The sequence below is a fragment of the Gracilinanus agilis genome, chromosome 4 (genome assembly GCF_016433145.1).
Source record: "Gracilinanus agilis isolate LMUSP501 chromosome 4, AgileGrace, whole genome shotgun sequence".
Taxonomy (NCBI): Eukaryota; Metazoa; Chordata; class Mammalia; order Didelphimorphia; family Didelphidae; genus Gracilinanus; species Gracilinanus agilis.
In genome coordinates, this window is record NC_058133.1 from 389,610,574 (window position 1) to 389,624,763 (window position 14,190).

Consider the following 14,190-nt stretch of genomic DNA (forward strand, 5'->3'; position numbering starts at 1 on the left):
CACTTATCTCACTGAAAATAAGGATTGCATTTTTCACCTATCTTTGTATTCCCAGCGCTTAGCATAGTCCCTGGCATATAGGAGGTGTTGTTGACTTGACTTCTGTGATTCATTGAACTAAATGATCTTGGAGGTCCTTCTGAAATCTGATATTCAATGATTCTCACCATCTCCCTTGGTAAACTCCTTTTATCAACATCTTTATTTATCACCTCCTTACAAATAACTAATACCTGAACTACTGCTCTAATCCTGACCTCTCTATTGCAGCACCAAACTCAGATCTCCAGCTTCTGACAGGACATTTTGCCGACTGGATGTTCTACTACAACTTCCAATATCAAGGGAAAACAGAACATATTTCTCCACATCCCTGACCCTCAACCCACTCTTTTCCTAAGTTTACTTCATTATTTGTGTTAATGGCAACATCATTTACTCAATTTCCTACTGACATCCTGCTTGAAACCTTCTTTCTCATCTGTCATACCTCATTTGCTACCAATTTCCATTGACTTTTCCTATACAATAACCCATATGTCTGTGTCTTCCAGCTTATTCCATTCTCATGACTCTAAAATAGTCCCTCTTTATGACCATGACAGGCTTATTATAATACTTTTCTAACTGGCAATCATCCATACGTCCTCTCTCCTTTCCAATCATCTTTCTTATGGGTTCCTGATTAATCTTCCTTATGAACAGATCTGAATGCATTACTCACTCCTTTATTCAAATTTGCTTATGACTTCTTGATGCCTAAAGGATAATGGTCACATTTTTTTAAGCCTGGGGTTCAAGGCTTCTGACACCACCTATCTATCTAATATTCTTTCACAGTATTTCTCAGGAAAAAAGGAATTCTCTTTATACCTTGTAGGAACTCCATGCTCCCTTGCCTTTATGGCTCTATTTTCATTATTCTCTATGCTTGCCATGCCCTTCCTTCCTCCAATACCCTTGTTGATTTTAACCCCCTCCTTTAAAGCCCAATTCAAAAGTCATCTCCTACAGGAAGTCTTTCCTATGGTCCATTTCTGTCGATAATTTCTTCTGTCCCTTGGATCTCACTTTATAGGGTACCTAGTTTGTACCTCCATTATGTATTTATCTTATGTGCCATATTTATCCTGATGGGATAAAGGCTTCTTAAGAACAGGAACCATGTCATAACCCCAGAACACAATAGTAGATTCTTAATGGCTGCTGAATTTCATTAAAAATCTGGTCCAATATTAATAATATGGAAATAAATGGGTCTTGATCAATGATACATGTAAAACCCAGTGGAATTGCTCGTTGGCTATGGGAGGGGAATGGAAGGAGGGGAGGGAAAGAACATGAATCATGTAATCATGGGAAAATATTCTAAATTAATTAATTAAATAAAATTTTTCAAGTGGAAAATAGAATCTGATCTATAAGAGATAACAATAATGATATTAACATGAAAATGAACAATGGTTTAAATATTAATTCACTCATTAGCTACATTGATATAAATTCAAGTCTTCCATGTTTACTTTTACACACACACACACACACACACACACACACACACACACACATATACACGAGCTGTAAAATTATACTAAAAACTATTTTTAAGAATATTGAAATGGGGGGCAGCTGAGTGGTTCAGTGGATTGAGAGCTAGGCTTAGAAACAGGAGGTCCTGGCTTCAAATTTGGAATCAGACACTGCTTAGCTGTGTGATCCTGGGCAAGTCACTCAAACCCCACTGCCTAGAGACCTTACCACTCACTCTTCTGCCTTAGAACCAGTATACAATACTGATTCTAAGATGGAAGGTAAGGGTTAAAAAAAAAGTATCAAAATGTTCTATTGGATCACTCCAATGGCAGGAAGGCTTAAAATCTGGCTTCAGACACACTGGCCACTAAATTCGATTTGTTTCCATTTCCTCATCTATAAAATATAAAATGGAGATGGTAACAGCACCTGCCTCCCTGGGTTATTGTAAGGACCAAGTGAGATAATAATTGAAAAGCCCTTATTACATTGCCTGGCACATAGTCATTGCTCTATAAATGTTAGCTATCATTATCATTATTAATATTATTATGTCTAACAATGTTGGCAGGCAATGATTTAGGAGGAACCTTATAGTCACCTATAACATTAACTGCATTGGTGATAAATGCACATAATTATAAAAATATATGTACTTTTTTTCAACAGCCTTATATATCTATGATCCAGGAGTCGATCAAAACGTTCCTCCAAACTCATCATATATTTTGCTCACACAATTCTTAGTAGGACACATTTCAAATGTTGCATTATCCTAAACTTAACTCTTTTGAGAGGAAGATTAGCATTAGAAACGTCTGATATTAAGTACATTCCATATTCATCCTGGCCAGACCTTTCACAATTGGCATCTCTTTTGTGTCTCTTCTAAAGATTTTACTTTTTAAGCCTGAGTCATGGATATTTTAGTATTTTCTCACATACTCTTCTATACTATCATCTTCTCAATTATCTACTATCCTCCTTTGAATCTCTTCCTATGTGGTTATGAACTGAAAACAAAAGAGAGCATTTTTAAAATTCAGCATGAAATACTGCTGACTCATAAAAAAGCGACCTGAGAAAATTTCAGAGAATCTTGGGTGGTAGGAACTGAAGCAAAGTCAAGTAAGCACAACAATTTATATAAAGAAAGCAACACTGTGATTTCACTTTTATCAATACAATAAATATGTTTCATAAATAAACAGAAAAGGACATATTTTTCTTTAGGTTGCAGTCATTGTGTATATCAGTTTTGCTTTACTATAATAATTTTTACAAGGATTTTTTCGCCTTTTTCTTGGTTTTGTATTGGATCAGAATAGGAGAAGGGATTTAAGAGTTCAGTGAGCTAGTAACAGTGTTGCGAACACAGAGAGAGGGACAATCCTATAGATATGAGGTCCTGGGTTCAAAATGTGGCCTCAAATACTTCCTAGCTATTTGACCCTGGCAAGTCACATAACCCCTCACTGCCTAGCCATTACCACTCTTCTGCCTTAGAACCAAAACACAGTATTGGTTCTAATACAGAAGGTAAGTGTTTTTCATAAAAATAAATAACTAGAAAAGAGAGAACAATTTAAAAAAATTTAATACACAAAGCAGAAGAAAATTTAGAAGAAATAATAGATAAGCAGGACTATTTCAAAAGTAATGTATAGAATTTACTGTATTGCAAATAGTATGAAATAGAAATTTGTGATTTCATGAAGAATCTTCTTTTTTGTGTTCTACTGTGTATAGGAAAATGCTCCTTCTTGATATTTAAGTCAGGATAAATGTTTCAAATGCATTCCCCCCCCCCAAAATATTCCAAATTCTAACTTACAACATTGTGTGATCTTCTGAATATTAGAAGAGATGCGCTGAGCTAATTGAGCTGGGTCTCCACCAATTCCTGGAGTATAAGACATAGCTGATCTGTTCATTGGCCAATCTCATCAGATGTTGGAAGAAAGATTAGAAGTTTCCTCTAAATGTTTACCTAGAATAAAAGTAAAATCAAGCTGCGTGATTACATGGAAAAAAATTCCTTTACAAAATGATTTTTTTTAAAAACATCAATCAGAAAAGTGAAATTGATTTCCTCAAATCACTTCATGGTGTAAAGATACAGAAATACTGAATAGCTAATAATCTAAACTATACAGTATGCCCAAGTGCAAAAAAAAAAATGTTAAGAGGAAAGGAAACTGATATCTAAAGAAAAGAATCAAATTAAAAATGCTTGATTTGAACGTTTGATTTTATATACTTGATCTTAAGCAAAACACTTCAAACTACTGCCTCCAATGAATTATGTTTGAAGACAAAGTCTCTTTAATATGTAGTTACTGATTCCGTACATTTGCAAAAGAAGAGTATCCAAGACAGATGACTGCTAGTTAATAACAGAAAACTCATACAATCCCTCCATTCTGGGTAAATTAACTAAATGTGGTCACCAATGGACACATGAAAACACACACACACACACACACACACACACACACACACACACACACACACACAAACATCAAATATGGCATGTTTCTCATACCCCACACAATTCACTCAATCAACATAGATTTTTGCTTATAGAGTACTTAACACACTCAGCCACTCTAATTTTGCTCTCCATGCTCCTTTGTAGTTTAACTTGGTATTCCTAAATGTAGTGTTCCTATGTTAAGAAGTGTTGGGATAAGAGTGTAGATTACGGGGGTGGCAAAGATGGGGAAAATTGAAATAGGGAATAAAAGCATGGAGTCAAAAATGAATTTAAAGATTAGGGATCAGAAAGACTAGCTTTGCCATGAATAGGAATAGGCAGGTTACTAACGGGGAAGTCGAGTTTTAGAAAAAAGTAATTTTTGGCAGTATAAGCCAGAGGCTATAACAAGTCGTTCAAGTAGAAATGCCCTAAAAGCAGCTGGAAAGAAGGAATCAGGGCAATAGTTCTAGGCTGGAGGAGTAGCTTTGCAGGTTACAAGTTTCAGGAAGGATTTCAAAGGTAACTACCAGTGACATACTGTAATAAAAAAAAAAATGGGTTTCCCCCTTCTCATACTGTTTAATGTTAAGAACTTTACAAAGTAGTAAAAGGATTATAAATGACATTGGAAAGACTAGTGTTATAAATGATTTAAAAGTTATAAGATGAAGAAATTAAAAACTCTAATTTGGTAAGTATATGATTCAACTAGAAAGTCAAAGGTTGACTTTCTTATATAATGAGAAGTTCAGAACAGAAAGAATGAAAAATCAAGGACTGGAGATATAAATCCAAGTGTCTTTTAATATACAGGATTAATTGAAATCAAATTGGGTGAATGCAAATAATACGTAGAATCATTTAAAAACAGAGTTAAAGGAGGCAGCTAGGTAGCTCAGTGGATTAAGAGCCAGACCTAGAGACAGGAGGCCCTAGGTTCAAATCTGGCCTTAAACATTTCCTAGCTGTGCGACCCCGGGCAAGTCACTTGACGCCCTTTGCCACCTAGCCCTTACAGCTCTTCTGCCAGTATTGATTCTAAGACGGAAGGTAAGAGTTTAAAAAAAACAAAACAAAAACAGAGCTAAGGTCTCATTTTATGAGACACTTCCAGATGAACTCTGGAGAGAAAAGAAACCCATAAGGACACCTTACTAGGAGAAACATTAGAGATGTTGTCCCCAAAAATCAAGTCTAAAAAAAATGTCAGGAAATGAGGATTGTCTTAAGATTCACAAAGAGCAGAGACACTGGAAATTCTGACTAGAAAAGAAAACATTAATTTTGCCTAAGAAGAAGTCATTGAAACAAACATTTTCCATAGTCACTATGGAAATTCATTTTTCTTCAGAGATTAAATTTTAAAAGAAAGAAGCAACAGAGACAAGATCATTAACAAAATGTTCAAAGTGTTAAGATATGAATCATATAAAAAAGATGAAAGCATGTTCCATTCAACCTAGTCCAGAGCTATTTGCAAAAAGAAGATTCTATCCCGCATGACTTTAGGTCCTAGAGGCATAATTGTGGTTTTTTAAGGACAAATCTACCAGTCATCTAATAAATAACAAAGTTTGAGGCAGTCTTTAAACAAATCAAAACTAATAATTTGCAGTTGAATGGATCAAATGTGTCACTCCACCAAACCTCCAAGACAAGTCTATTTCTACTTGGACTCCATGGGGCTAGGCTAGTGTCAGTACAGGTCAAAGTTCTGCAATGTGTAGAATTTTTGTTGTAATGTGTACCAAGATGGCTAATTCACCACAAGGGCCTCCACAATGAAGTTGATATGGGATCTATCTTTGAGATTTAGGGTGACTACTTAGCAGGGTTAATTGGGTCAATGATTGAACAATGATTCAAAAGCTGCCAAGTATCCTTGGCCTATTTCAAACTGAACCAGAACCACTTAGAGGCAGTTGAGTGATGAAAATGGATTAAGCACTGGGCTAGAATCTGAAGACATGAATTCAAATCCAGCCTCAGCTACTTCTTAGCTATGTAACTTTGGGCAAGTCATTTAACTTTTGTCTGTCTCAGTGGACTCTACTGTAATATGAGGATAATGATCATACCAAATTCAAAGGGTTGTTGTGAAGATAAAATGAAATAATATTTCTAAAGCACTAAGTACAATGTCTGACACATAGAAGGTCAAATTGCTTATTCCCTTCTCTACTGAGGTTCCTTCAGAAGAATTCAGCTGGTCCATTTCTTAGTAAAATGGGGGCAAATAATTTCCCTAAGCCCATTTCTCCCCAGTCATTTTTCCTGCAGTCTTGATTCAATATCTTTTCTTCTCTCAAGATCTTCCCCTTTTCCTGCAGTCTTGATTCAATATCTTTTCTTCTCTCACTTCCCTTAGCCTTGTACACATCCATCATCAATATCTTCTTAGAACCTTTCTCTCACTTTTAACATCCAAACTACTGATAACATAGATATGCCAATATCCTAGGTCTATAAACTTGGAGTTATATTTCTTTCCTATGAATTCATTTTTTTACCTACATTTTACAAACTTAAAGCATTTCTCTTAATTTTCAAGCTGACAGGACAAACCTAGGTTTTTGTCCCTTCATAACCAAACTCCATCAAGCTTCATGGCTGGTTAGCCTTCTGACTATTTTCTCCAACCTCTCCCCCTGCCCTTTAACCAACAGCTCCTTACTTAGCACACACATGGGCTGAACTATGGGGAACAAAGTCCCTGACTTCAAAGATTCTGCTTTTCGCTTGAGGAAATAAAACATGAACAGAATACAAAAGGGAAAAAATAATGTAATGTTAATGCTGTGGTGAAAAGTATAATAATTTGGAAGTTTCTGGGAGAGTCACAGGTGGAGCCTCATAGAGAACATGATTCAAGTTGGATTCTTGAAAAATGGGCCTTCATAAGCAGGATTCAGAAAGGCAGAGGACAGAAAGTAAGCAGAAACTAAAAAGGGCATGAGCTGGGTATGGTTTGTTATTTGGACAGTGGGATTCTTTTTACTTTAGTATAAAGTCTAATTCGGAGAATAATGGGGGGAGGTTCATTTTATACAGAGAGAATTCAAGACCCTCTGGACCACTTGTTGATAACCCTATGATGATTCCCCAACATCTTTAACATACAGTTTCAATTTTTGACCCCAGAATTGGTCCTTATATGGTCCTTATACTACACCCTGTCCTTTTTATGAAGTGTTATTTGAAGCTTAACAGGAAACAAGGAGCTAATTAAAACTAGTGGGATTCAGAACAAATCTATGGCTAGCAGTAATACTGAATAAAAGAACAGATAGCTTAGAGGACACCAGGCAAGTCATTTAAACTAAGTTCATATATTTGTTTCTCTGATTAAAAAATAGACATAAAAATTTACATTATCATATGGCAGTCTATTATTGAATGTCTGCATAGTTCACACTCCATAAAATGCACTGATTGGTCAGAGAAATTTCTACTTAAAAGTACTTCCTGAGATATTTTAAAGCTAAATGAGCTATCAGCAGGAAGACTGAAGCAATTTAAAAAATTTTAAAAAGCAAAAAGGTGTGTGTGTGTTTGTGTTTTGTAATCTATAGGAACTAGAATGTGAGAGAAACAGTTCTAGCAGAGAATAATCACTTAAAATATGATCTTTTCTTCATATGTGTGTATATACATGGAAATTTACTTATATAGCATTCTTTGGTTTTGAAAGTATTTTACATGCATTATTTTCATTTTACCTTCACAATAATCCTGTGAGATGGGTGATAGAAATATTATGACTCCCATTAGAACACTCAGGCACAAGCTAGCAGCCTAAGGTCACATAGGTAATAAGTTGCTGAGTCAGGATCTGAACCTGGGTTTTCTGATTCACAGGCAGAGAAGCAAGCAAGATAGAGGAAAGGACAGAGACGGAGACAAAAAGGAGGGAAGAAAGGGGAAGAGGGAGAGGAGAAGAGAGGAATGAGAGGATAAAATGGGGGAAATAAAAAGAGGAGGGAAAGAGACAGAGCCAGGGAAGGAGAGAATTCTATATAACTAATGTTGCTATCATCTTCAATAAAGAAATAGTATCAGTCATATCTAGTTGTTTTTTTTTAAGAACATAAAAGGATTGGTAATTATAAGCTTCTCATAAAAAAGAATGGACATTTATGTAGTTACTCTGGTCTATTTATAGCTTCTAAATGCATTTTTTTTTAAATTTAAAATGCTTCCACTTTTCCTTTGTGGAAAATTTAGATGGTAAGGAGAGGGAAAAGGAAGTTAGAGACCTATAAGATAGGCCATATCAGACAAGAGTGGAGAGGAAAAAGGAGTCATTTTTTTCACATATTCTAGTACACATTATCTCCTAAACTGGTTAACACTTCAGCCAGTCATAAACAATAAAGAACTCTAAGCTCTTAGAATCTTTTATTCTTAGATTAAAAATTTTTTAATTAAATTATCAACTTTCATATTAAATGGAAAATCAGTAAGCCCCATAACATCCCCAAGTTTTTGCTCTGAGGGAATTAATATATTAGGCAGAATTCCAAAGTAATAAAGTATCATATAAGGAGCACTTATCAGACAGAGCCTGTTACTTGGTAGAAGATAAAGTTACCAAGTTAGTTGACAAAAGAAACAAAACAGATGTAATCAATCGAGACATTAGTAATATGTTCTATTAAAGCTTGAGAACAAATTTCCCCTCAAACAGTTTAACTAGGTTGTATTTTCATTTGGCTACAGTTCAAGGTCAAGGGTGGCTGCCTAGGTAAGCAACAGGATGAGGAACTGGGCAGTTTGTTGAGGGCCCACTGTGCTAAGCTAATGTTCATGAAACACAGCAGAGCATGGAGCAAAATGGACCATAAATGCAAATGCCATTTGCTACCCATCCACCATCAGTTTCACCCCATTTCCTCCTTTACTAATACTGCTAATTTTTCTTTAGTTATGCAATGAATGTGTATTGCATATAGTGTTAAGCTATTGGATGTTATCTACCTTAGCTACTGTTGTTTGAAGTGTTCTCTATGTCTTTAGAATACAAGCAAAGAACTGATCATCTCAAAATAAGTAAGTGATGGTGGAAGGAAAAGAGACAATGTTCAAAAATAGAAAAAGGAACAATTTTTTTTTTTTTTTACACAAAGCAGCTGCTCAAAGAAAAAAAGTAGGTGAGGATAAAAATCTAAAAGATCAAAGTTCTGGGAAATTGAATACAAGGAATTCCAAAAGCTGGAAGAATTTCAGTCAGAAAATTATCAATAAGGAGAAGAAATGATTAAATATAATTTAAACAAAGATTGTTCTCATGTATTTGTTGTTGTTCAGTGGTTTTCAGTCACATCCAACTCTTCATGACCATATTTGAGTTTTTCTTGGCAGAGAAACTGGAGTTTCCTTCCCCAGCTCACTTTATGAATGAAGAATCTGAAGCAAACATAGTTAAATGACTTGCCCAGGGTCACACAGCTAGTAAGTGCTTGGGGTCAAATTTAAACTCAGAAAGATGAGTCCTCCTGACTTCAGACCCAACACTATCCACTGCTGCAAGTCACTGTAAGTAACTACCCCCCTGATCAATGTATACAAGTCATTATTTCTCTTGTTTACTTGGATTTATGATGAAATGAATGATCTGCCATGGCTGGTAGAAGAAGTTCACTTGGAAAAACATTTATTAAGCACCAATTATGTGTGTGAGAGAAGAAAATTCAAACATCATCCCCCTTAAAAAAAAAAAAAACACCTCCCTAAGAATCCTTAGGTTCATTAATTTCTTTAAAAAGTTTTTTTTTTATTATTTTATTACTTTTAAAAAACCCTTACCTTCTGTTTTAGAATCTATACTAAGTATCAGTTCCAAGGCAGAAGAGTGGTAAAGACAGGGCAAATGGGGTTAAGTGATTTGCTCAGGGTCACAAAGCTAGGAAGTGTCTGAGGTCACAAAAATCTCTGGGCCTGATTATCTACTGAGCCTACCTGTCTGGGGACTCAATAATTTAAAAAAGAAAAATATTTAAACCTAGAGATTTTTTTTTCTGTCATAACTTTTGGAAATATTTTATTTAGAAACAAGATCTCTTCTCTTATGACAAACAAACTAATCAGTTTAGGAAACAACGTCCAGCCCCAGTTCCTACACTAGCTTTAAAACTAAAAAAAAAACAAAAAACAAAAAAAACTAATTTATCTCCTCATTTTAGAAATGAACATCCTAGACAAGTTAAGTGACTTGCCTAATCTGAAATTAAAAACTGGAGTCTTGAACTAAGGTTCTTTAATTCCAAATTCATCATTTTTTCCAAACAAACTTGAGGATACAAAGATGCCAAGGGAAAGAATAAAAAACTGAATGAGGTTTCTTTCAGGCAACAAATATCAATCTTTGATCTTTTTTTCTTTTTCTTTTTTTTTTTTAAACCCTTACCTTCCATCCTGGAGTCAACTCTGTGTATTGGTTCCAAGGCATAAGAGTGGTAAGGGTAGGCAATGGGGATCAAGTGACTTGCCCAGGGTCACACAGCTGGGAAGTGTCTGAGGCCAGATCTGAACCTAGGACCTCCCATCTCTAGGCCGGGCTATCAATCCACTGAGCTACCCAGCTGCCCCCTGATCTTTTTTTTCTTAAGCCATTTCTAAAGAGCATTTTAAAGATATTGTATGTTGAAATTAGATTTTTCAAATAAAAATATAAATAGCACTTTTAGTTATTAGACAATGAAGTTTTAAAATTAGGGTACAGGCATATTTATGGTGGGGTATAAAATCTGCATGGGCACTCCAATTCAAAAGCATTTATTGTGTTTACTATGTGGAATTCCCCCATTAGAGGCCTAAAGTAAGCTCTCATCATGATACCAAGATAATCCAAGTTTCTTAAAGGCCATGCCAATATAGTATCTTAAAAGGTTTTTGGTATGGATTTGGGCATAGACTATATGTCTGCTGGATGAGAAAAAGACTACAATCATCCCTCCTTTTATTGCGGTTCACTTATCAGGTTTCACTGAATTGGATTTTTAAAAATGCATATATCTAATTCTGTATTCCAGAGTTACACTTATCGTGGCATACTTTGGTCTACTAGAATGAAAGGCTACCAACCACAGTGCTGTGTTCTGTATCCTGGGTGCTGATTGGCTCAGTGACTGTAGGTTAATAAGAGTATGGAAAATGTTTACAGGAGAGTGGGAAGGCCTTATAAAGCCTTAAAATATATATATAAATAATAAAATAAACATAACACTGCTACTTCCTGGATTTTTAGTTATCGAGGGGGTCCCGGGAACATAACTCCCACAATAGGTGGGATCACTGTATTTAAATCTTCAGAGCTGTCACAAAATTACTGGAGGTAGAATGATAAATTATTTGACTACAGAAACTTATGAAGACTACCTTGGCATAAAAGACTTGTGACCAGTGACAGAGGAAGGAATTCTCTGAGCAATTAATTATTGATCTTTTAAGTAGTGAAGGACAGACAGTTCACTAGATTAGGTGCTTGTTTACAAACATAAACAAATGTACTTAAAGGAGTTTAGACAATGGCAATAAATTAATTTTACTGATTCATTAGATTCTAGCACTATGGGGCCTGTTCATTTTCTTAGTATTCCAGCAGTTGTTAAAGGGCCTGCCACCCAGTTCTTCAGTCATTGTTAGTCTTGTCCAACTTTTTGTGACCAGTTAACACATAATAATACAGTTTATGTCACAGTTAACACATAATAAATGTTTGGTGATTGATTAGAACACCAAAACCAGAATGAAGGCAGGATTTATGTTCCTCATCCCCTTTTAGGGCACTGTGAATTCATAACAACTAAAGAAAGACAGAGAAAGGGCAGCGAGGTGTCTCAGTGGATAGAGAGCTAGGCCTGGGGACAAGAGGTCCTGGTTTCAAGTATGGACACAAACACTTCTTAGATAAGTGACCCTAGGCAAGTCACTTAACTCCAAATGTCTAGCCCTTACCACTCTTCAGCCTTGGAACTAATACTTATTATTGAAAGTAAGGGTTATTTTTTTTTTAAGGGAAAGCTAGGTGGCACAATGAATAGAGAAGCAAGGCACAGAATCAGGAAGACCTGGGTTCAAATCTGATTTCAGAAAATACTAGATATTTTGACCTGGGCAAGTCACTTAACTCTATTTGCATTCATTTCCTTATATATACAAATGAGCTGGAGAAGGAAATGGCAATATCTTTGCCAAAAAAAATTCTAAATAAGGTCACAGAGTTGGAAGGGAATGAAAGACAGAACAATGACAACAAACAGAAGGATCAGAATTTAAGAAGGCCCCAAACTATGTCATTTGATGCATCTGGTTCTGATAGGTATTATTTTGTTTTGTTTCTTAATTTGAAATCTTTAGAATGCTATGGAACATTCATAATAAAGACAGAAAAAAGGGCATGAAGTATAATGTAGAAATACCTATGCCTTATCAAGTTTCAAGTTTCTTAAAAAATACATCAATTGTGCCTGGTCCTTCTAGTATTTATTACTGTTGTTACTGTGGCAACCTGGCATAGTGGATAAAGCTGAACGTGGCATCAGGAAGATCTGGGTTCAAGTCACACCTATGATACACATACCCAGAACAATTCAATCACTGCTCTAGGCAACTCTATAAAACCGATCTCTATTGATAGAAGCAATTTCCACACCTAGAAGAAGTTCCCTACACCAATAAAACAATAGCTCCAGTATTAATCCCTCATTGCTATCATTCAGTAACAATAGGTAGTTGACAAATTTGCTTCCCAATATGGAAACCACCACAAACTCTTTGGGGATCCTCTCTCTAAAACTTTTGTTTAATTTCACTTCACTCTGGAATTCTTCTAGCATCAAGTCTGATTCCATCCCAGTTTATATTACTACAGGATTTTTTCATGTTCACTGAACTCTCCAACAAACACCCAATTTCTGGATCAACTAAAATTCCATTTAGGTTCATACTTGCTTAAACTATTAATAACTATATTACTTTTGTGCACCCAAATCTGAAACTTAGACAAAACTAAAGTCTAGACTTTATAGGATTTGTATCATAAAGAGAGTAAAAGTAAAATGACCAGAGACAGGGAAAAGATGGGACAGGAAGTTAGTGAGCTAATACTGTTTCTTATTAATTGATGTGGAAACTAAGAAACTAGAGTATTTTATAGTCATAAGTCTGAAGCAACTAAACTCCAGAAGACAATCTGCTATTGAGGCTCATTCCAAATCACAAGACATAAGTCAGATCCATTATCAATCTTTGCACAGGTGTGGCATAGGCTAGACTAGAAGGATTGCCTACTTAACTTAAAATACATTACCAAACTGGAAAGTATTTCACAAACCTGCAAAATGATTTGCTTAAATCTGTATAAAGTCAGGAAATTGTTCTCAAAAAGCCTTGATGGAATGTGTTGGAAGCAGTGCAAATAAGTTCAATTTCAATACACTGAATGTATATTTCAATTTAAAATAATATGAAAACTTATGGCTGAGCAATGGATTTTTCTACTGAAAAGAAATACAAAGGGAAAAGTGACTGTCTCTTAGTGAAGGGCTATTTTCTTTGTGTTCAAAAAATACTTGATAATTAACTAATCTTTTAAAAATGGAAAATGAAAATTTTCAATCGAAGTCAATAATAAACTTATGTGTGACTTCCTGACAATATAAACTATGGTTCATTTATTTCAGTACAGTATTCTATTTTTTTTTCAGTTCCTGTTTGTTGAGAAAGAATACTTTAAAACTTGTTTATTAAAGACATGGGTTAAAAAGAGGAAGAGATCAACTCCATCCCTTATGGACACGATTATGAATCTCTGGTTCATCTTATTATTCATGGCAATGGTTCCCAGTAGAACTTTCAATCGCTGGAAAGTGCACCATGAGCTATTTCCTTGTCTCCCAATTTCACGCGTGCACTTGTCTTTGTGCATGGTGCTTATGCCCGGATGAGCTAAGAAAGAATAGATGTGGATGGCTCAGGAAGGGATAGGCGTGTTAGATTATATTCATATTCCCCTGGTGCCTTAGTGGGCACTGACTGTGCTCTCTAGCGTCCTCTCTGAGCAACAGGTTCAGATGGCAGGGCTTTGGGAATACGAAGGCAACCCGAAAGAGACCCACAGAGAGCGCTGAGAATATAATTGAGGATAGCGCTGGCTAACCCGGGGAGGGAGAGGCAGG

The 14,190-nt window shown here is 35.6% G+C and overlaps 1 protein-coding gene across 1 annotated transcript in view; it reads right to left on the reverse strand.

Annotated features, from left to right (window-relative positions):
• The window catches only part of STX7 (syntaxin 7), a 57,722-nt gene that overhangs the window by 43,078 nt on the left and 454 nt on the right, over positions 1–14,190 (reverse strand). The window contains exon 2 of the mRNA XM_044676996.1: positions 3,368–3,523. Within this exon, the coding sequence (XP_044532931.1) occupies positions 3,368–3,467 (100 nt within the window). The 5' untranslated portion in view covers positions 3,468–3,523. The remainder of the gene's footprint in view (positions 1–3,367; positions 3,524–14,190) is intronic.